Source organism: Manis pentadactyla, chromosome 8 (genome assembly GCF_030020395.1).
Source record: "Manis pentadactyla isolate mManPen7 chromosome 8, mManPen7.hap1, whole genome shotgun sequence".
NCBI classification, from domain to species: domain Eukaryota; kingdom Metazoa; phylum Chordata; class Mammalia; order Pholidota; family Manidae; genus Manis; species Manis pentadactyla.
In genome coordinates, this window is record NC_080026.1 from 6,424,322 (window position 1) to 6,446,583 (window position 22,262).

At 41.6% G+C, this 22,262-nt stretch overlaps 1 protein-coding gene across 1 annotated transcript in view; it reads left to right on the forward strand.

The window, feature by feature from the left end:
* The window catches only part of STK39 (serine/threonine kinase 39), a 278,894-nt gene extending 257,430 nt beyond the window's left edge, over positions 1 to 21,464 (forward strand). Inside the window, exons 17-18 of the mRNA XM_036884016.2 lie at positions 10,777 to 10,841; positions 20,030 to 21,464. Of these exons, the coding sequence (XP_036739911.2) occupies positions 10,777 to 10,841; positions 20,030 to 20,104 (140 nt within the window). The 3' untranslated portion in view covers positions 20,105 to 21,464. The remainder of the gene's footprint in view (positions 1 to 10,776; positions 10,842 to 20,029) is intronic.
* The last annotated feature ends 798 nt before the right edge of the window (positions 21,465 to 22,262 follow it).

Sequence of the window (22,262 nt, forward strand, 5' to 3'; positions counted from 1 at the left end):
TTAATCTTTGCCATTTTGATTACTGTGTGTCTTGATGTGGACCTCCTTGGGTTCATCTTGTTGGGGGCTCTCTGTGCTTTTAGGACCTAGATGTCTGTTTCCTTCCCACATTTGGGGAAGTGTTCAGCTATTATTCTCCAAATAGGCTTTCTGCCCCTTTCTCTTTCTCATTGCCTTCTGGAACCCCTGTTATGTGAATGTTGTTTCATTTGCAGTTGTTGTAGAGATCTGTTAGTATCTTCTTGTTTTCAGAAATTCTTTCTTTTGCTCAGTGTGGTTACTTTCCATTAGCCTGTCTTCCACATCACTGAACCATTCTTCTGCATCCTGTAATCTGCTGATGATTACCTCTAGTGTATTTTTCATTTTAGTTACTAATCTTCAATTCTGACTTATTCTTTTTTATATTTTCTAACTCTTTGTTGAAGTCCTCCCTAACTTAATCTCCATTCCAGTGAGCATCTTTGTGACCACTACTTTGAATTCCTTCTCAGGTACATTGCTTATCTCCTTTTCATTTAGCAATTTTTCCGACATGTTTTCTTGTGTCCTTGTTTGGAACATACTCCTCTGCCTCCTCATTTTGTCTGGTTCTGTGTTTGTTTCATACAGACCCCAGAGCCAAGTGTTCTAGGTGCAGGGAGTTTATCCCCTCCCCCTTCTGTACCTTATTCCTTCCCACTTACGGGCTGAGCTGGGGTGGGGTTTGTATCGTGATCGATCATGGCTCTGTCCCCTTTACGCTTCTCTATATGACCTTCTCTTCATTATTAGCTGTGGAAGGTCTGTCTGTTCTTCAGGTCTTCAGGTCATTTTCAGAGTCAGTTGTATTAAATGTAGTTGCTGCCTCAGTGTGTATATGGGAGGAGATTATCCCAGTGAACCTCCTACTTGGCCATTTCCTCCAAGAGGCTTCTTTATGAAATATTTAATTTTTGTACTCCATGAACTCTTGCACATTCCTTTTCATCTCTTATTCTACCACTTATTGTGAAGTTTCTGCAAAAAGTTTGATTTAACTATCTTACCTGTTGTTGGAGATACCACATAACACATTTAGGCAGTTTTCTTATACTTGATCCAAACCAATCTATCAAGAATGGTTAAGAAAGGATGAAGCTGGTTAATGTTATTTTGGAGCAGTCAAGGTTAGTCCTACTCAAAGTGGGATCCATGTGCTGGCTTGTGCTGCACTCAACTAACTGTATTGTTAAGCAGATTTTATAGTTACACTCACTTTTTAAAAAAATTTTTTATAGCAAGAATAGAGGAAGCAATTGTTGATTTCCATTCTGGTGCACACTCTATACCTTTCATGGACCAGTAAACATTTTGGCACTGGCTACTTTGAGCTTCACTTTTCTAAAGCACAGGAAGGTGATTTTTCAAAGTTCATGTTAAGTACTATAAACAGCATCACATTTTAAGTCCTTTAGTTTTTAGGCTATGGCCTAACGTAGAGTGAGGTCTCAGTCATATTATCACAGAAGTGAAATATTTCACCTTGTTCTGTACCTTTTACTGGCTAGTAAACCTCACTTCAAATGTACCACACATTAAGGGTGAGGAGGGTGGGGGAATGACCCAAGGAACGAAGAGAAAATAGATGTCCTATTCTGGGGCAGTGCCACATAATGTAAACTAAAGCCCAGCTCTCTCCTCTTCTGTATGGGCTGACTGCATGTGTAAGAAATGCTCCTGTTTGGAAGGTTGCCACCACACGCCAGACTCGGAGTCCGTCAGGTTTCTTCAAGCTTTGTGCTTATGCCAGATGGCTTTGCCTCAGTTGGCTGCATTGGTCCATTGCTTAAGTAACATTCCTCATATCAGTGTGTTTACTGTCTCATTAATTTTAACTTTTCCAAAGCTTTTCCCAGTCCAGAAGCCACTAGATTAAATCTCAAGCTGTGTGTTTTCTATTAATATGTGTCTATTGAAAAATCTCTTCATAAAATAGATCAAGACAAAGGAAGAGTGACAATAAGAAAAAGTTGATACTATGAAAATTAATGTTTCATTTCCCTTTGGCATTTTCCTTAGACTGATAAGAACTTTTCTAGAATTCATAGGATTTGACAAGGTTATGATGGCAGCTTAAAGCTTATTTCTGTAAGTGTTCTTGTTTTTAATCAATAATTATAGGCATTGAAGACACAACTTGTTTTTTGTCTTATTCATAGAATATATTGGAGAACAGTAGCCCTGTTGTCCTAATTTGTAGTACTTGCTGCATGTAAGTCTTCTCTCAACAGTGGCTATGAGATTGCCATTAGAATCTCAGAGTATGTTGTACCATGCCTTATGTACTTATAGTCTTGTTAATATTTCCAGCATTTGCTCCTGGGTGTAAGAATCTAGACATATATAATAAGAAGAACTTACTGCTTTGGACAGCAAAGATCTGGGAAGGTTGTTTTTTGTACCCTAGAAATAAGTTGGATGGGTTTCCTATGTCTTACCTCTTCTGATTTCCATGCTGGAATCATTTATTTCTCTTCTTTGTTTAATGTGGTCAAACTTATGACCTACACATTTAAAAATTCCTAGTGGAAGAGGGTTGAGGTTTCTGAACTACACAGTAAATTCTAGGAGATTTCCCAAGATGCAGACTGATGCTACTTGAGCTTGGTACCTTTACATGTGTGTTTTATTCATTTACTTGGTGAGCTAGAAAATCTGATAGCCACTCTGAAAATTTTACTTCTCAGATAAAGAAATGCCTTTTGTCCCTTAACAAAGGCTTTTGGTTTGTTTTAGAAAAAGCCTTCTACTTAACCCAGAAAACCACACTTGTGTTTATGGAAATCTTTAGTACTTTCACTGTCAGAAAGTGGCCATAAAAAGACTCTACAAAATATGCACATGGAAAGGTACTTCTATTAGGGAAATGCAAAGTAAAATGACCATGAGGTGCCATTACAAAGGAGTTGGAATGGCTAAAATTAAAGCTGCCGATCATACTAAGTGTTAGCAAGTGTGTAAGAAATGTGAACTCATGCACTACTTGTGAGAATATAAAAATGGTACAGTCGCCCAATAAAACATTTCACTAATTTCTTAAGAAATTAAACATGCATCTAACATATGATGGAGCTCTTCTCTGAGGTATCACCCAAGTGAAAGGAAAATGTTTTTCTGTACACAGACTTGAACTTGGAAGCAACCCAAATGTCCATCAAGAGGTGAATATATAAACTGACTATGGTATGTCCATACAATGTAATGACTACTTAGCAATAAGGAGGAATGAATTTTTGATACATGCTACAACATTGACAGATTTCAAAATAATCATGATTTGTGAGAAACTCCAGACAAGATTAGTGCATCCTATATGACTCCATTGGTATAAAATTTTAGAAAATACCAACTAATCTACAGTGACAGAAAGTAGATCAGTGGTTTCTTGGATAGAATAGGAAAAGGGGAAGGTGCAGGGAAATACAACAGATCTGGGGAAAATGTTTGGGTATGATGGGTACGCTCATAATTTTGTTTCTGGCAATGGTTTCAGTGGAGCATGCATATGTCAAAACTCACCAAAGTGTGTGCTTTAAGTATGTGCAGTTTATTATATGTCAGTTTACTCCAGTAAGGCTGTTAGAAAAATGAACAAAAGACTGTACCTCTCAGTTGCTTATGTTAGTGTAAGGGAAGATGTTTTGGGGACAGTGATTAAGATTATAAAGGACATGATCCCAGTGAGAGTCTGGTAAAAGCTGCAGAACCTCTCCCCAGAAATGTGAGCAGGAGGTTTTGCCTCCAATTTAGAAGGTTCAGGCTAAAAACCCGAGGTTTATCATCTCCAATCAATTAAATGAGGCTACCATTTCATTGATTATACCATTGCACTGCTTTCAAAATAAGTAATAATAACATAATGATTATTGAACACTTCCATTACTACACTGTGGTCCACTTCATAAAATCCTGCCTTAAATACAGTAGAGGAAATTCAGGGCCAAAATATCAATTTTATGAATATTTTTTTAAAGAACAGAGTCAATATCTGACAGTTTAGCTATTCTAAACTGTTTCTAACTTCCCCATTATGCCAAGATAATACTAAGAAGTTGAAATTTGCCCAAACCTTAAAGAGAATAACAAGTGTATCTTTTTTTTATTTTCCAAAATCCTTTCCGGCTATATATAAATAATGCTAATACTCAAGTCTGTGTGACATTTTGGTCTCTAAGGCTGCTTGCTGATAGTACCTATAATATGCCTAAAATTCTTCCAACCACTGCTTTTTCTCACCACCCAGAATTACATTTCTGAGTGAAATGCAAAGAAAAATGGCATATAACATATTCAATTCCCCTTTTCCTCTGATGTTTTATTTGCTATTTACACTGTCTTATAAATTTGATAAAGGAAACCCCCTCTAAGGTGATTGTACCACATCCTTGCATGAATGTAGTCTTAAGGTTTCCCAGGAAAAAGACCCAGAGACATAGATTTGCATTTGCAAGTTTTTTGAGGAGTGCTTTCTTGACCAACATCTGGGAGGGAGTAAAGGAAGGAGAATTTGGCAGACAGAGGAATTAAATAGCCACTCAACTACAGCAAAGGGTTTAGCCAATCCCACAGGGAGTTCTGCATCAGAGGCGGCCCTTAGGGTTGTCCCGCCCAGAGTCAGTGGGGCCTGTGTACTGTCACAGCCAGTCGTGAATGCAGCTGCCTTTAGGGAAAGAGTCTGACTTCAGGGGAGACGGCTGTCCTTAGCCTCGGAGAATTCCCAAAGAGGATGGAACTAAGGGGCATCCGCCACCCGGCGCCCCAGCCAATGGGGTAGTCACGCCATTCCTGGAGAGAAGATCGGGGCTGCACACCGCAGGATCCACTCTGTCTGCCCTTTGTATTGCTTGGATCCGCCTGGGAACAGTTCTCCCAGAAGGGGCTGCCCGCTTTTTCCTGGGAGAGTGCTAAGAGGGCAAGTTCGGGATGTGACTTGCAGTTCCCATTGCCGCAGACCGTCTCGGGCCACACGCATGCCCACCACGTCCGTCCTCTGGTACTCACTGCAGAGTCCTCTGCCTGAGCCGCCACCTGGGCTAGCCCGGGTGGTTTACCTGGACAGTGAGCTGGACTCTCATCTCTGAACAAAACCGAGTGGAAAATGGCCAGTCTGGCTGGTTCCTTGTAGATGAAATGGGGTGGAGGCAGTAGAGATGAAGAGAGGTAAACAATTTCAAATACAGAGTAAAGGCAGAACTTTGGAAATTGCTGGTGGATTAGATGTAACAGTTGAAATTGATCAAGATAAAATAAATCCTGGGTTCCAGTTCAAGGTGGCAGCGAAGGAGGATCCTGAACTCACCTTCTCCCACAGACACACCCGATCTGCAGCTACATATGGAACTGGTTCTTCTGAAAGAAAACCAAAAATTTGCTGAGCAACAACTCCTTCACTGTGGGTGAACAAGAAAAAAACAACGCAATGGAAAAGAGAGGCTGAGACACAATCTCTCCACAAACCCCACCCCAAGTGTGGCAACATACACTTACTTAGGAGGAAACTTACAGGTCCTGGCTCCTTCCTGAGGAGCAAAGGATCTGAACTCCACACCCCACTCCTAAGGCCAGCACCTGAGAGATGAGCCCCCAAAACATCTCACTTTGAAAGCCATCAGGGCTTGTGTCCGTAAGGTCCACAGGGCTGTGGCTCGCACAAACTTAGGGCTGGACCCCAGGGCCCAGCATATGGTGACGTATGTAAACTAGACTTACTGTAGTGATCATTTCATAACATGTGCATATATATATACATACTTCATATATATATAATATGTATAAAAGAATCATGTTGTACACCTAAAACTAATAAAGTGTGTTACAGGTCAATTATACCTCAATTTTTAAAAACGAAAAATGACCAGTCTTTAAGGTCATGGTTACCTAGGATGCCCAATATTCATTTGAGACAAGCCAAGAGTTAATTTAGGGAAGACAAATGGGATTATTGGTCAGGAGGCATATTTGTAGAAATTCTTGAAGATATGAGTAATTCTTCTATGGGGTCTTAGCCTGGGGCTTAGACCTGGAGCCATCTAAGTCAATACTCACTGTATGTCAGACACAAGGATCCCAGCTATGGACCAGGCAAGGTGTCTGTACCCGTTGGAGTTTATGTTCTGGGCATGTAGGGTAAGTGAAAGGCTGCCTCCAAAAATAATTCATAAACATGTAGTATGTCTGGTGGTGATATGTGCTTTCAAAAAGGAAAATCCCGGATAAAGAAATAGTGAAGCATTGGGGGAGGGTGTTACTAAGGTAGCCTGGGACATCTGAACAGAAACCGGGAGGGACAGAGGGAGGGAGGCAGTCATGGAGGAAGAAGGAATGGCGGGGATAGAAGTTCTCAGGTGGTAGCGAGAAATTTGGTGAAGGATGAGGTCACACATGGCACGGGAGGCCTGAGCAGCTGGGTTTTGTAGACCACTTAGAGACTGGCTTTTACGCCGAGCTGGAATGCTACCGGAGGGTTTTCAGTAGAAAAGTAACATGGTCTGATTGCACGTAAAAAGCCTCTGCTGGCTGCTGGCTGAAGGCTGGGCCGTGGAGGGACCCAGATGGAAGCAGGGAAACAAAAAGCTATTGTGTAAGTCTAGTCATGTGTGGGTAGTAGTAGGGGAGGTGGTGAGAAGTCGTCAGTGTCTGTATATGTGGATACATTTCAAAGGTGAACTTCTTGCACAGTTAGTAAGATTTTGTGTGTATCAAAGCGTTTGAATGTAGTGTGGAAGTCAGATCCCTAATGGCTTATTTCGGCACCCCATGGTAAGAGTGGTGTTAGAGATCTAGGGGAGGGAGTGGTTGTGGAGCTCTTCCAGGCAAAATCCAGGGTAGGAAATGGCAGAAAAGGAACTGGAGAGAGTGAGGTTAGGCCAGATGGTGGAAGGGATCGTGGACCACATTAAAAAGTTGGACTTCACCCTGAGTTGATGTGAACAGTTAAATGGCATTACACATTCCATTTATGACCTACTTTTTCTAAGTAACTCTGATGAAGGTCAAAAAGAGGGGCTCATGAGGAGTTAAGACCAAAGGCGAGGAAGCCACTTAAGATATGCCGTTGTTCAGAGTAGAGGTAATAAGCTAATAGTTAGTATACATTTGCTATACATCATGCACGAGTCTGAGCACTTCATGTTTATTAACTCAATCAGTAAAAACAACGCTCTCAGGCAGGCACTGCTTACATCTATCCACATGTGACAGATGCACAGACTCAAGCACAAGGGACTAACTAAACTTGCCCAGGTTCATGGGGCGACAGCTTGAAACAGGAGGCAGGATTGGAACCCATACTGGAGAATGCAGGCCCTTACATACTATGCTACATTCCTCTCATGAGGATAAGAGCCTGGAGATCTAGGGAAATAATTGGGCAGATCTCTACTGTGTCCCACACTGCGTTATTAGCCATCACTTCACATGAGTGTTACAGCAGGGTCATAGGAAACCCACCCTCCTATCACCTCCTTTCCCCCTTGGAGCTTGGATTCTTTTTTGGCACCCATACCTATTTGCACTCTGCCTTTCTGCAGCGATCCAGTGTACAGAGCAGATGTTCAGGTTTGGCCTTTGTGTAAGACAATATTGTCATGTCATCACTGTGTCAGGTAACCCGTCTTGGCTTCTGTCTTCGCTAAGAATTTCTTCCTAGGAGAGTACTTTAGATTTGGGTTTCATTGATGTGCATTCCCCACAGTTCAAATAAATTAACCCACCACCACTAGAAGACCAATACAATATGAGATTGTTGTGAAATATGCTAGTATCTGGGGAGAGAAGTGCATTGTTCCGCTAATCACTGGGAACATAAACAGAGACTGTAAATAGTAATTTTATAACTGTTACCTTTCCAACTGTCAAAATGTGCAGAATTTGAGTAGTACCAGGAGTTGTAGAGAAAACGGTCTGGAGAATGTCCGACTTAGTTTGTCAAAGAAACGTCAGCTCGGCTGCCGTGCCGCCAATAGATTATCGCCCCCCACAATCTTACTTCCTCCTCCGTTTAGATTCAGGGAGGTGTTGAGCATCCGCTTCTTTTTCACGTGGCTGTTAATGATATTATTACAGTTTCATAAAGCACGGTATTTACCATACCTTAGGCCAAATGTCCAAAAGAGCAAATAGAAGCTTCTAGTTCTGACAGGGATTCAAGCCTGTAAGTGGGACACTGGGACACAAAAATAGCAAGAAATAGATTACTCACACAAAAGTATCGTGTAGCCCCAGCGGTAGGGCAGAAGGCCCCAACCCTGGGGCCTCAGTGAGTATTACCTGGGTCCTTGTGACCAGGAGAAAGGCAAGGCACTTGTAAGTGAAGGCAGGGGGAAGAGGGGGCTGAGCTCAAGGAAGACAATAGAGTCTGCACCAGAAAGGAGGGGAATGAGGTTCATTTGGGAAAGTGGGAAAGGGCCGGAAAGATGTTGATGGACACTGAGGGGGCAGGGTTCAGACGCCCCGCTAGAGTAATTTAAAACCTGAAGTTCAGTGTTACCAGCACATACTTAAGAAACTCTAAAGTAACAGCCAGCTCTTTCTTCTCAGCTCACGTTCCAGGTAAGGAGCATTTTTATTTTTGAAATCCAGGTGCACAGTCAGGAGAAGGGAGAAAACAGTGACACCCATCTTTTTAATGAGCATTGCTACTGGAAGAGAAATTAGCATCACCCTGAGTTTTTTGTGATGTCAGTTAAATGAAGGTATTTTATAGCACTTTACAACAAATTAGAATCAACTAAATTGAAAATAAGCCTAGCAGCTAGGATAAGTAATCAGGTAAGTGGCCAGTTTTGCTATTTTTGCTTTGAGCTCAAGACAGAAGCTGAATCGCTAATGTACCTGAGGTGTAAGATCACAGATGGGGAGCATCATTTCTGGGATGGTGGTTTAAGACTCTAGAAGCTCTGTCTTGCCCTCCAGTCTACAGCTCACTTAGCTGGGTTCCCTGGAACGTGGCCCTAGCACAGCCGGTGTGCAGCAGAGAGCACGAGAGGGATGTGCTCTAGTGCAGGCCAGAGCTCTGCTTTTGGCAGAACGTTAGGGAGCAGACTGGAAATAGATGACCCAGAGCAAGGCAATAAATCATCCCCATTAACTGAGAGGCGCTGATGAAAGGACAGAAATTCATAGACAGACTTTATGGCCACTCGTGAAGTCAGCCCAAATCAGAGGAACCATTAGAACAGTTTTATGTTGTAACAAAGTGGTGACTGTGCTCCAGGGCTGCACTTTGCATATAGTCAGAATGACCTGACAGAATTAACGCTGGCTGCTGTGGACAGAAGTTACAGCAAGTGCCTTTCACTCCCTGGGCCAGGGTTTCTTGTGTGGATTACTAGACGACGTGAGTATCCGGAGTATGTTCGGGAAGCTGTTGAGGAGGCTAAAGGAAGCTTGGCAAGCGTAGCTGTGCTGAGGTTGGTGGCCTGGGCGCTACCCGATGAGTGCGTGGGCAAGAGGAAGAGGAGAGAGACGAGGGAATGGGAGCATTACTAGACGAAGACCTTGCCCACTGCTCAGGCAGAAGGCCGGCAGATATTCAGAGGGCAACAGATGAAGATAAAACGACGCCTGTATTATGCATTCTAAAGAGAAATAAGCCATACTGAGCATGTAATTTTCATATTTTTTTCTCCTCTCAGCTGCTGAATTAAATGAAATAAACTGATTTGCGAACCCGTGGATCTAGGTTGTTTCCTACTAGAGGAAAATAAAATTTGCACAGATTTTGTGCTACTTAAGCACTGTCTACTAGAAAATTTTTCTCAAAATATTTATAGGTTTACTCTTTCATCTTAATTTTTTATCTTAAAATATTCAGACTTTTCAGATGCCTAATTACTGAAGCAGCAGGTGATTTGATAATGATAAATGGCACCTTCTCCCCTAATTTCTTCAATAGTAACTTCTCTGACCCTAACCAATAGCCCTTACTTCCAGTAGTTTAAGTTTGGATATGGGAAGAACAAGGTTTTAAACTTCCATCAGCATTACCTTTTGATAATTCTGTTCATAGACAGCATCTTAAGCCAGCAGAGTAGGCAGGCAAAGCTGACTTCTCTACTAGCTTATCAAATGTATCATGATTCCATGGCGAATAGAACGAGTCTCTGATGAATCAGCCAATACTGAAAACACATCTTCACTATCGAGCTCCAAACTGACAGCCTCTTGTGCTTGGCTGTGGTCCACCAACTACCCCAGGGCACTTTACTGGCTTGATGGATCACTGGGCTCTGAAAGCGCTAAAACATATGTCCAGGTTGTAGAGGTTATCTACTCTATCTTGTTGCTTTGATGACAATGGATGCAGAGGATTGAGTGAATTTGTAGGACAGGAGTTCGAATGTGGTGACCCATTATTTCCAGAGAAACAGTATCTGCAGTATCTCCTCTCTGCTTTGTACTGTCCTCTCCTGGCTAATAAGTTGCTTAGTCATGAGCGCCGAGAAAAACCTAGTGGGAACACTGGGAGCTGCTGCTACTGTTTCTACTTTGCGTTAGAAAGTAATTTCTCATTTTATTTTATGAAATGTGGGGTTGATGTATCATGATTAACTCAAATGTGCTGAAGATACTAGTGTAGAAAATGTCTGCCCGAGAGTAATCTGGTCGTTTACATGTGCTTTGTAATAACATCTGAGAAAGAAATTACTTCGCAGCTTATTGTATCATTTGTCACATTGCCTGAATCACTGATGTAAAGACCCAATGTTATTGGAAATAATGTAGACATTTTCCCTCCATGTTTGTGTTTTACAGTGGCTGCTAATTTACAGAAGATTGTAGATGATCCCAAAGCTTTAAAAACATTGACATTTAAGTTGGTAAGTTGAAAGTTATGGAAAAGGTAAATACGTTATCATGCTGTGCCAGCAAGGAATAATAATATTGTTTAATAGCCTGCTCTGTAGCTTTGTCGCTATTGTTCTTTTCTTTTGGGGCCCATTTTGGCATTTGCCGTTTGCCTGCTCGACAGTTGGGAACATGTTCCGATCACAAGCAGCAAGTTCGTCGTCCCTGAGTGTAGCTCGTTGTTCTGCCTTCCTGTCTCTGAGAACAGCCATTTGAGACATCTTGCAGCCTGTACCGTTTTGCTTTCAGTTCGTTTGGCAGCTTGACTACATCTACAAAGTTAAATTGAATTCCAAGCAACGTGCTGAAGTGAAAGCCAAGTGGTTCTAACTTTTAAAACTTGAAGCTGATTGTTGTAGAAATGGTTTAGGTGATTGGAAGCGACTGCCTGCTGGAGGCTGGTGAACAAAGACATAACATTTTAACTCCACATTTCAAAACACAGAGACAGAATCTCTTAGAGGGGAAACAGTCCAGCAGCCTTTCTACACTAATAAATTTTAAATTTAAGATCTGGGATGGCCACAGAGACACAGAACACTGAACACGCTGGGATCATTGTGAAACCAAGAGATGGCGATCATGGCCAGAAATGGGGAACGGGCCAAATAGTGACTATTTTCCTGAAAGCAGGACCTTTAAACGACTCATTTAAAAAATGATAAATTAGTCTTACCAAGGGCAAGTCAGAATGCTGCAATTTAATACCTAGATAACCAACACTTTGCTGTGTACAACATATTGATATCTATTTTTTTGTGAAAATTTAATGGAAAATGTACATGGCCAAAAATGCTAAATGATTAGTTACAGTAAATGTTAGCCTAATTTCAGATGACTAGACTCTGTGGTAAAAGTAAAACACAGAGATTTTACAGAAAGAATTTATCTGAAGAGATTCATTTGGTTTTGATAAAAATATATTGTTTAGACATAGAGTGATAACTTAATTTGAAAACTCATCTTCTGTCGCCTCTGTTATGTTTCTCACTTACCTGCATCTTTTTAAACATATTTATATGAGACTGTATTGATGAGAACATGACCCCCTGTGTCAGCATATCAAGCCAATAATAATGTTTCATGATTCATTTTTCATACCCTAAGAAAGAAGTTAAACATGCCACTTTAGGAATATTTTGCCTAATTTTGAATATGTAAACAGATAAGAGATTAAAACTTCATGCTTATTCCTATTGTCTGGAACTTGCTTACCTATAAACAGGAGTAGCAGGCCCCCAGCCCTTTCCTGCCATTGAAGGTTTTATAAGAACATCTACTCTGCTTTCTCTAAACCGGAAGAATATCGTGCGTCTCCCATCCCCTGCTCTGATCGGCTCGTTGCTTCCCTGGATTCGGTGTCTGATTCTGCCCACTCCATCCGCACCTCCAGCACCCCACTGGGGTCCTCTTATCTTCCCAACCCTGAGTTTCCTGCCTCCAGCTCTGTTCCCCGCACTGGGGCTGGGGCCGGAGTGATGCTTTTACCATTTCCAAATGCCCCCAACACTTCGGTGGATCTCTGCTGCCCCTTCCTAAAACCCAAGCCCCTGAACCTGGCTCAGGAGGCCGCCCGGTCAGACCTCCCTCGGGTCACTGGCCTCACCCTTCCTTACCACCCCCACCCCTCTGTCTGTCTCGTTCTCAGGCTTCCCGTTGTCATCGGCTGGCCCTTTACATTTCCATTTCCCTCTTACTAAAATGCTCTTCTCTCCCCACGTCTCCGGGCCTCCTCTTTGTCTCACCAGCACTACACATGTTCCAATTTTCTGCTTTAATTTCCCTTTCTCCGTGAAGCTTTTTCTGACATCCAGTCCTGGTTTAAGTCCCCCTCCTATGTTCTCCCTGACAAGGGTTAAATCATGAAACCATGCAGAGCTTATTTATATCTCTAATACCTCTAGAGGCCCAAGAGGGCAGGCTTCTGTCTTAGATCCCCAGTGACTGGTGCACAGCAGGGGCTTGATAATAATTAAAATATATTGGAATAATATAAACCGCATTTACAAACACTTCAGCCCTCATTATTTACTTTTCCTTTACATTTGTCTTAATCCTTCTAAAAGAATTAGAATTGTGACTCTTCTCCATGCCCTCTTTCTTCAGAATCCCTTAAAAATGCCTTGGCTTTGCCTGCAGAAGTAACAAAAATCAATGCTATTTCTGGGGCACCCACTGCTTGCCCAGGCAGTGCCTGAGGTGTTTGAGTGACTCCATCCTCACGACCCCACGAGACGGTGATATCACGAGGTGCACCGTCTGGGGGGCTGACTTGCCCAGGGTCAGGCGGTGCAGCAGCTGGGGATCCAGCTCTGGTCTAGCATCCCAGGCCATACTCCCAGCACTAGTCATTCCCGGAGGGGGGACGCTGCAGCCTTAGGGCTTCACAGTTCTCTTGTTTCTTTGTCGAGTCATTCTTCGCAATGACTGGCTGCATTTGCAGTGGCTGAGACTGAGTATCTGTTGGACCTTAAGCAGACTGAGTAATTCTGGCCCATCTGGCACAGGATTCCTGCAGGACAGCCCACACATGCTTTCCCTTATTACCCTTACAGCTTGAGAATGAACTAATGTGGCATTTTCTCTAAATGGAAATTGATGGCTTTTTCCCACTAGAGTTAAGGATGTTAAATAAAGCCAAGTGCAGGAGCGCCCGTCTGTTTCTGTCACTTAACCTTCAGCCCAGCCCTAGTTAAAACCTAGAAGCTTTCTTTGTTGTTACCAGTTGCCAGCCAGTTTGCGATGCCCTTGACAGAGCTAATCGGAACCGATCCTTGGCCTCATCTTTTGTAAGATGCTAACTTCCTGGTAAACCACAGAGATTCACATCATTGGCCTTCATTCATCAATTCAGTTATTTTATTGGCGAATAATAAAGTTGAGGCATTTTTTTCCCTGGTGCTCACGGTCCTTTTATCTCTCAGCTGTTTAATCTGAGAGCTTTCTTTGCTTTCTAAGGGAGAAAGTCAGGGGCCTCAAAATGGTCTAAAGAACAGTGCTATCTTCAGGGATTTACTTAGGGGATGGGGTGGAGGAAGAACTTCAAAAAAATGGCTAACGCCTAGGTGCCACAGCAGGCACCCTAACTTAACTGTTCTTGGTGCAACCTGGGCTCTGGGAGCTTTGACAGCACCCGTGGTGATTGCGGTGTTGAGCCAAGTGTTTCTAATAGTGGTGGGAGTGGGGAGAGTGAAGACGGAGCCATCTACCAGTGGAGTGTTTTTCCGCCTTGGCTAAAGTTTGAAAAGGTGTCTGTCCTTGTATATCTGTTTACAGAAGGAATGGCCCCAGGAGCAAGGGTGTTGGTCATATGAAGGAGCACATTTACTTCTTCTCTCCGGAATGAGATCTTCAGCTCCACTTGGCAGATAAAAGTGGAGTATGATGCCGCTGCTGGTATGGCCAGGGACATCAGAAACCTTTTTTTTTTTAAATCACTTCTAACAAAAAGAGGGAATCTCAGCTCAAGTATTATCTGCTTTGGGTCTGACATACCCACACTGGTTTGTTGGTGTTATGAGCCTTGCACTGAGACAAGTTTTCATAAATATTTTTAAGTCATTTAAAAAATTTTCTACCTTGCAATTTTGCAAAGTGAGTCTTACCGCTTTCAACATGGGATATTTTAAATTGCATTAGTAAAAATATGAAATGAGATTGAAAACAGAATACACATTGTAAGTACATGTAATTAACATCCCATTGGCACATATTTACATGTGCATTATAGATTTTAGTTACTGAAGTTTAATCACGTGTTGCAGATAGCAATTTTATAAGCATTTTGGCAGTTAATGACTGAAGAGCCTTATTTTTAGAGGCTTTCAGCATAGGTGTAGTGGAAGGCTGAGCCTCCACCAGTGCAGGTAAAGCCAAGACTCAAATGAGATAAAAACTGTAGGGGAAGAAAGGTGAGACAGAGATCTTACGGAACTTGTCCGTGCCTCCTGCTGCATCGGAAACAGTGTTTGTCCAGTGTGGCCACACACAGACAGGGTCTGCTTCTCCTGGAAACTTGATCAGCATGTAAATTCTAGGGCCCCATCTTGGGCCTAAGAATCTCTGGCAAGTGGGCCACAGGAATCTGTTTTAATAAGCTTTCCTGGTGGTTCTGATGCCTGCGAAAGTTTGAGAATCGCTGCTTTAAAGGAAACTTGGAGTTCCACACATTGGGAAGCACTAGGATACAGTGATTCTCAAACTCTACTGAACCTGTGAATCTCCTAGGGAGCTCAGAAAATCCCAGTGCCCAGAGCACACCCCAGACCAGACCAGCCTCCAGGGGTGGACATGGGCACTGGTATGCTTCCAGACTCACCGGGTGGTTCCACAGTGCATGTAGGTTTGGGGTGGAGGGAATCGCTGTGATTGGTGCTGGATAACCCCATCTTTAGCTCCTCTACTGGACTCAGGCCATACCTGCTGGTCAGGCTAGTGAGGAGGTAGAGATTTTCAGAGTATAGACACTCGAGAGAGAGCGTGCCTGGTATTGTACTGTCATGCTGCGTGAGTTCCTGACAGTGCATATATTTTCCTTTGAAGTTCACCAAGTATGGCTCCTGGACTTCTGGGGCTCTTTGTGGGTTCCCTTTTAAAGAATCCATCCTGGATGTCAAACGTCTTCATAATAATACTAAGATGTTACCTGCTTTTTCCAGTGCTGACCTTGGTTGTAAAAACCATGGTGGTCAAAACTGCTTATATTGGTGCAAATCAAGGCAGGAACATCAGTCTGTGCTAGGAGCTATCCTGTTCTTCAGAGCCACTTAGGCATCTGCCCTCAGTAACTTTAAAAACCAGATACAGAACTAAGGCAGTTTCACGTACGCATTTTCCTATTGTGGCATGAAATACTGATTTTTATTTAATCTCTCTTTTTTTTTAATGGAACACCATTTTTACTTGAAAAAATAACTGACAAACTGGTCATTCAGACTAGGGATGTGGGAAACAACCCCTCAGTACTTGGACTTTCTGATGACATTGGCGGTGGGTGAAATTAATGAGCATGACTTGATACTGTATAGTGAACTATGGCAACATTGGAAAATGTGCGTAACTCAGTGACGCTGAGAAGTCATGGCCGCGGGAAAGTTCCATTCAAAGTGCAAGATAAACCTATGGGCCATCACACAACAGGGAATGAAAAGTTCCATGCTGTGGTTTTAGATTCCACCCTGCATCTAACCTTTAAGAAACTACTGCTTGGTGAGTTTTGGTGTAGTGACGAACAATATCCACAATTATCTGTAAAGGCCATAAAACATGATTCCCTTTTTCAGCTAGGTGTTTGGTGAGACTGCATTTTTCTGTATATACTTCAAAGAAAACAATATAGAGCAATAGACTGAATACAGAAGCAGGTGTGAAAATCCAGGTCTATTTAGCAAGATATTAAAGAGATCTGTAAAATGTAAAGCAGTGCCTCTTCTCAGATGTGTTTGCTTTTGTAAGCTGTAGTTATTTTTATGACAATATTATTTGTTAGTATATATTGGGTTTATTATTTTTAATGACTTCGTTGTTAAATATCTTCTGTTTCTATGTTAAACATTTGAATAATGTTAAAGTGATTATTAAAATATATTAAAACAAACATGTTAATGTGGGTTATATTTATTTTGGTAGTACTAAGTCAGTATAATAAATATAGCCCATATCAACAGAAGCTTTTGGAGTCCTTGATAATTTTTGTAACACTTTACTCTCAAGGAATCCTGCGACCAAAAACTCTGAGACCTGCCCTCAGGGCCCTTTGCCCCTCACTGTCCACCTTTCAGAACCATTTGCATGTTGCCCTGCAGTGAGACAAGAACTCAGCCTTGGGTAGGAGAGCGCCAGCAAGGGAGTGGGGAAGAAAGGGGCTGTGGAGTGCTCTGAAGCACTGCCCTCCAGCCCGGCCTGCGCACGAGACACTGGGACGTGGGCTGGGATCCGGACTCCCAAGGATGCCCTGTGCAGTGTACCCATGGCCACCCCTGGTTTGGTGACCCACTGTCATTGTAAATTCTCACTTCCATGACTCTCAACAAGAAGATTTAATGTTTTTCTTTTGTTGCTAGTTGGTTTACTGCTACTGGATATTTTGTTTTTATATCTAGTCATTTTATCCTTCCTTACTCACATTGCCAAATTTCTGATGGAGCTTTGAAATGCGCTGTTGTGCCTCCCGCTTACCGGTCTGACCTTTCTGTCTCCAGCAGCAGTTTGTCCGCAGACGTGTGTCATTGCCTATTAATTACACAAATTGTTTCTGCCCCTACTCAGTGGGTTGAGTAAATGACATTAACAATAGCTACATAGGAAGGAAGAAAAGGGTTAGAGAGACAGATAAGGAACATTGATAAGGGAAGAGAAAGTTGGTGGCTGGGGTGGTGGTGAATATAACAGTATCAGTTTGACAAATACCCACTGGAAAATCTCACAACTGAAAGCCTTCTATGCCTATATACTTTTTTAAAACTCATAAGGAGAGGAGCATTTCTGATCTTACTGCCCCTGCCAACACGATGAAATTACTGAATAGCTTATCTGTCAAATATAACTAGAGAAATCATTGGACGGGCACAAAGTAAATTCTTTAACTGCTAACCAGTATCTGTATCCTTTACACTACTGATTTTCTTATATATCTAACACTGAATATTATTTTATTTAAAATATTTTAGTTATAGGTCTAATTAGCTGCTTATTTTAAAAGTAAATGCTGGGGTTGGCAGAGGGCTGAGTTTATGTGCTGTTTCTTGGAGCAGTCTGATGATTGGGAAGTGCTTTTTTCCATGGAAAGTTGTTTCAACAATAATTTAGCAGGAATTAGGCCAAGAAAAGATTTACCCATCCCCAACTTTTTCTCCCCACTTACAGTACTTCATGATACCCAATTTTGATTTATGTACTATTGAGTGAAGATGCAGCTTCCAATGGTGATTTGAGTACTGTGTGCGTGAGTGACGGGGGACGGGGGAGAGGCAGTGAAAAATGACTTAGGAATTAGGACCAATGAGAAGCTCGATGGGCAGTGGCTTATTTCCAGTTCCTTTTGATTTTGAAGAGAAAAAGTATTTGGCACACTATAATTTGGGACAATTTTAGGCAATACATGTCCTAAAATAAAAATTCTGTTATGAGAAAAACAGTGTTATGGTACCTTTCCTCAAATTACTCACTGGCACTTGAATAGGAGTTAACCTATCATGAGCCACTCCACTCCTTGGTGACCCCTTTTTTTTCTGGCTAGTTTTACTAAGGAGATGGTTTTGGGGAAAACCAAACACCCCAAGGTGACCTGTTAGATCGCTTGTGTTCATTTTCACAGTATTTTTTTTTGAAGTATAGTTGACATACAATATTATATTTATTATAATTTGACTATTATGAAATGCTCACCATGAAGTGTCTGTCACTACACGTAATTATTACACTATTATTGACTATTTCTTACAATGGTCTTTCCATTCTTGTCTTTTTTTTCTAGAAGTTTATACCTCTTAGTCCCCTCCCATTTTGCCTATCCCCCACCCATATGGCAATCCCCAGTTCTCTACATGTCTGAATCCGTTTAGATTCTACATATAAGGGAAATTATGTGGTATTTGTCTTTCTCTGACTTTTTTCACTTGGCATGATGCCCTCTGGGCCCACCATATGGCTAACATTCCATTGTGTATATATACCACCTCTTTATCCATTCATCTTTGGAGGGACACTTAGGTTGCTTCTCTACCTTGGCAATTGTGCATATTGCTGCAGTAAACATAATGGCACGTACATCTTTTCAAATCAGGGATTTTGTTTTCTTCGGGTAAATTCCTAGAGGTGGAATTACTGGATCATATGTTACTTCTATTTTTAGTCATTTGAGTAACCCCTGTACTGTTTTTCATAGTGGCTGCACCAATTTACATTCCTACCAACAGTGTAGGAGGGTTCCCATTTCTCTACATCCTCTCCAGCACATGTTATTTCTTGTCTTTTAGATAGTGGCCATTCTGACTGGTGTGAGGTGATAACTCATTGTGGCTTTGATTTGCATTTCCCTGGTGATCAGTGATGTGGAGCCTCTTTTCATGTGTTTGTTGGCCATCATCTGTATGTCTTTTTGGTGTTGCGTTGTAAGAGTCTTTTCTATATTTTGGATATTAGCCCCTTACGAGCTCTATCATTTGCAAATATATTTTCCCATTTAGTACTTCACCTTTTCAATTTGTTACGGTTTCCTTTGCTGTGCAGCTTTTTTACTTTGATGTAGTCCCACTTGATTATGTTTGCTTTTAATGCATTTGACTAGGGAGTTGTGTCCAGAAAAAGTTTCTAATGCCTTTGTCCCAGAACTAGGTCTTCAATTTTGAGTTTATTTTTGTGTATGGTGTAAGAGATCCAGTTTTTCTTTTGCATGTGACTGACCAGTTTTCCCAATACCATTTATTGAAGAGATTGTCTTTTCCCTGTTGTGTATTCTGCCTCCTTTGTCATAGATTAATTGACCACATAAGCCTGGGTTTATTTCGGGCTAGTCTCTTCCACTGATCTATGTGTCTTATTTTTTTGGTGCTATATGAGCTCTTTGGGTATTTTGGATAGTAACTCCTTACCAGATTGTTTCTCCCCTCCAGTAGGCCGACTTTTTCCTTTTTTTTGGTTGCTTTTCACTTGGACTTTTCATTTTGCAGTGCAAAATCTTTTTTAGTTGGTGTAAAATCCATTTGTTTACTTTTGCTTCGACTTCCCTTGCCTGAGGAGACAGATCCAGAGAACTGTTACTGAGGCCGGGTGTCTGTCTAAGAGATTACTGCCTGTGGTTTCTCTTAGGAGTTTAATCTGAGTTTATTTTTGTGTAACATTCTTTTAATCACTTCAGTAAGTGAACATTTATATGTGGTTTCACAGCAGTCCTATGGCTCACTGGCAGTTCCCAAGCTCTGAGTCTGAGCCCAGTGGTGGTTTAATGGGAAATCTCGTTTCCCCCCATTTTCTGTACTTGACAGCAGGCTAACGGTATTTCTTACAGTAGTCTTTCAACAGAGTGGTTCTTAGGGTCTCTCCTGGCAGAGATGGGACCTGTGGCCCCACACAGACTCTACGTAGATATGCTGTCACATGAATGCTGTCACATGAGCAGCTCTTGAAAAAGAGCACTGAAGGATTCTTTCTCCCTTTCCAGGCTTCCGGCTGCGACGGGTCGGAGATTCCTGATGAAGTGAAGCTGATCGGGTTCGCGCAGTTGAGTGTCAGCTGATGTACGTCCCTCGACGCTGTCCTCTCCTGCCCTCCCCCAACCCCTCGCTCCCAGTTCCCAGCAAAATCAGAAGATTGTGAAGAGACTGGCTTCAATGAGACGGGATAAAACCAATTTTTTTGACCTTAACAATACTCCCAAGTTCTGCTTTATTCTCTAGCAATCCACAGTATGATAACATGCAAATGCCACAGCTGCGTGACTGTTGCTATTTAATATTCTTAGCAATCAATTTGGATACCCCTTAAGTGAAAAGAATCTGAAATACACTCAGGTGGCCCTATTATTGGCAACAAAAGGAATTTTTTCTATCAGAAGCCTAGTTCTTTCATCGTTCTTTCTGTTCTCCTTTAATTGTATATCTGACAATAACTGCCTCTTTATGTTGTATTTAGAAATTAATATACTTATAAAATTAAGATTTATTAGCCAAACTTGAATTCTAGTTTTCAAACTGACTGTGAATTTTATTTTTCATATATTTATGCATTACACACCTTAGCTATAAGAAGAAAAGTTTTTGATTACATGCTTCTTGCAGTTAATCTCATTATTTAAACAAAAAAAGTTCAGGTCTATCTTTGGAGTATTTATAACTTCTGATTTTTGAAATGACTGAATTAGGATGCTACTATTTTGGTTTGTTTGCCTAAAAACCAATCCACAATCTGATTGTCTTTTGGGAGAGGGAGGTGCCTTGCAAATTTTGATATCAAGAATGTGCCTGAGACTGCTTTGCTCTGGAAAAGTCTCAGATCTAAAATGTCCTCTACATAAAGTGACATCCTTAAGTTTTGCTCCACGGGAACGCTTAGAATGCTATGTAAGATGTTGCCATTCTTTTAGATCGCTCATTATGTATCCATCTCTGATTTGACTTCCCTTAAGTGATACACTTGAAAATACCAGAATCTGAGTTTTACTTGAAATTTTGCAGAATACCGAGATGGAGTGAAAAATAATAGAAAGGGTCTTGTGCAATGACTAAAGGTAAAACGCTGTTAAGAATAAATACTTTCAACCCACATAGCCCTCTGCTTGACTATATATTATGAAATAGTAACCTTAGGATTTTCAAAATTGGAGTCTCAACTTTTGGGAAGGTGGGCTCCCGGGATGGTACCATTGCTCTTTCCTAGCTAACCCTAGATATGGCAGCTCTTTAATGTACTTTAAAAAGCAACTATATATTACTAAGGAAAACAAGTTATTTATAATTGCCTTGTCATAATTGTTAAGGTGTTCTAGAGCCATTTGCCTACAATTTAATGTAATTTCATTCCATTCTATTGTTTACACGACGATTACTCAAAGATGACTGCAAAGGTGAAAGGACAATAAAAGTGTCTATTGCACAAAGCGATTGTGTTATGCTGTTTCCTTCCTCCCTTAGGTCCTTGCCGCATGGCCCGGTGCCAGTCCGCGCTCTCATACTGTGCCTCATGAAAGCATGAAAGACAAACTGGATTCAAACTGTAGGGCTGCAGGGAACCAAGAGAAGGCCTTCCATCATTTTAGCGCTGAGGTGCACAGTGATTAAGTGATTTGTCCGGAGCCCTTCCCAGGGCTACTCGCAAAGCTGGACCCCCAGGGCCCTGGTTTACTGACATCCAGCACCTGTTCTTAACAATCTGCTGCTCAACTTGTGGGCAAAAACATTGTAAGAAAAGGGTCCTCATCTACTGAGAAAGTAATATATGATGACCAACTGCAGAACCCTTATTTTTCAACATATGTACCATTTAATGTCTATAATTTATCCCCATATCTTTCCTAATGGTGTTTGAGGGGGTTTTACATATACTCATACAATAGGATAATTATTTAAAAATAGGATGAAGGGACAATAAGAACTGGTTCTCAAACTGAAAGCAAGGGTGCAGTTAGTTAAAAGACATTAACCGTGTGCTCCTGCATAAACACTAGAGGAGCACACGGTTTGGATGGGAGCTTTCAGTGGCCGTAGCAGAGAGGAATACTGATCACATACAGCCTGCTCTGTTTGTAACCCTTTTTTTTAAGTGAAGAGAAACACAATTTTTCCTAGCACAGAAGCCTGAAATGAAATTCTTCTAGGAAGTTGCAGTTATCAGAAACTCGATACAGTCCTACAGTACATAGCAAGTTTTGAACACTTACCTTTTCTAATACTTTCCGT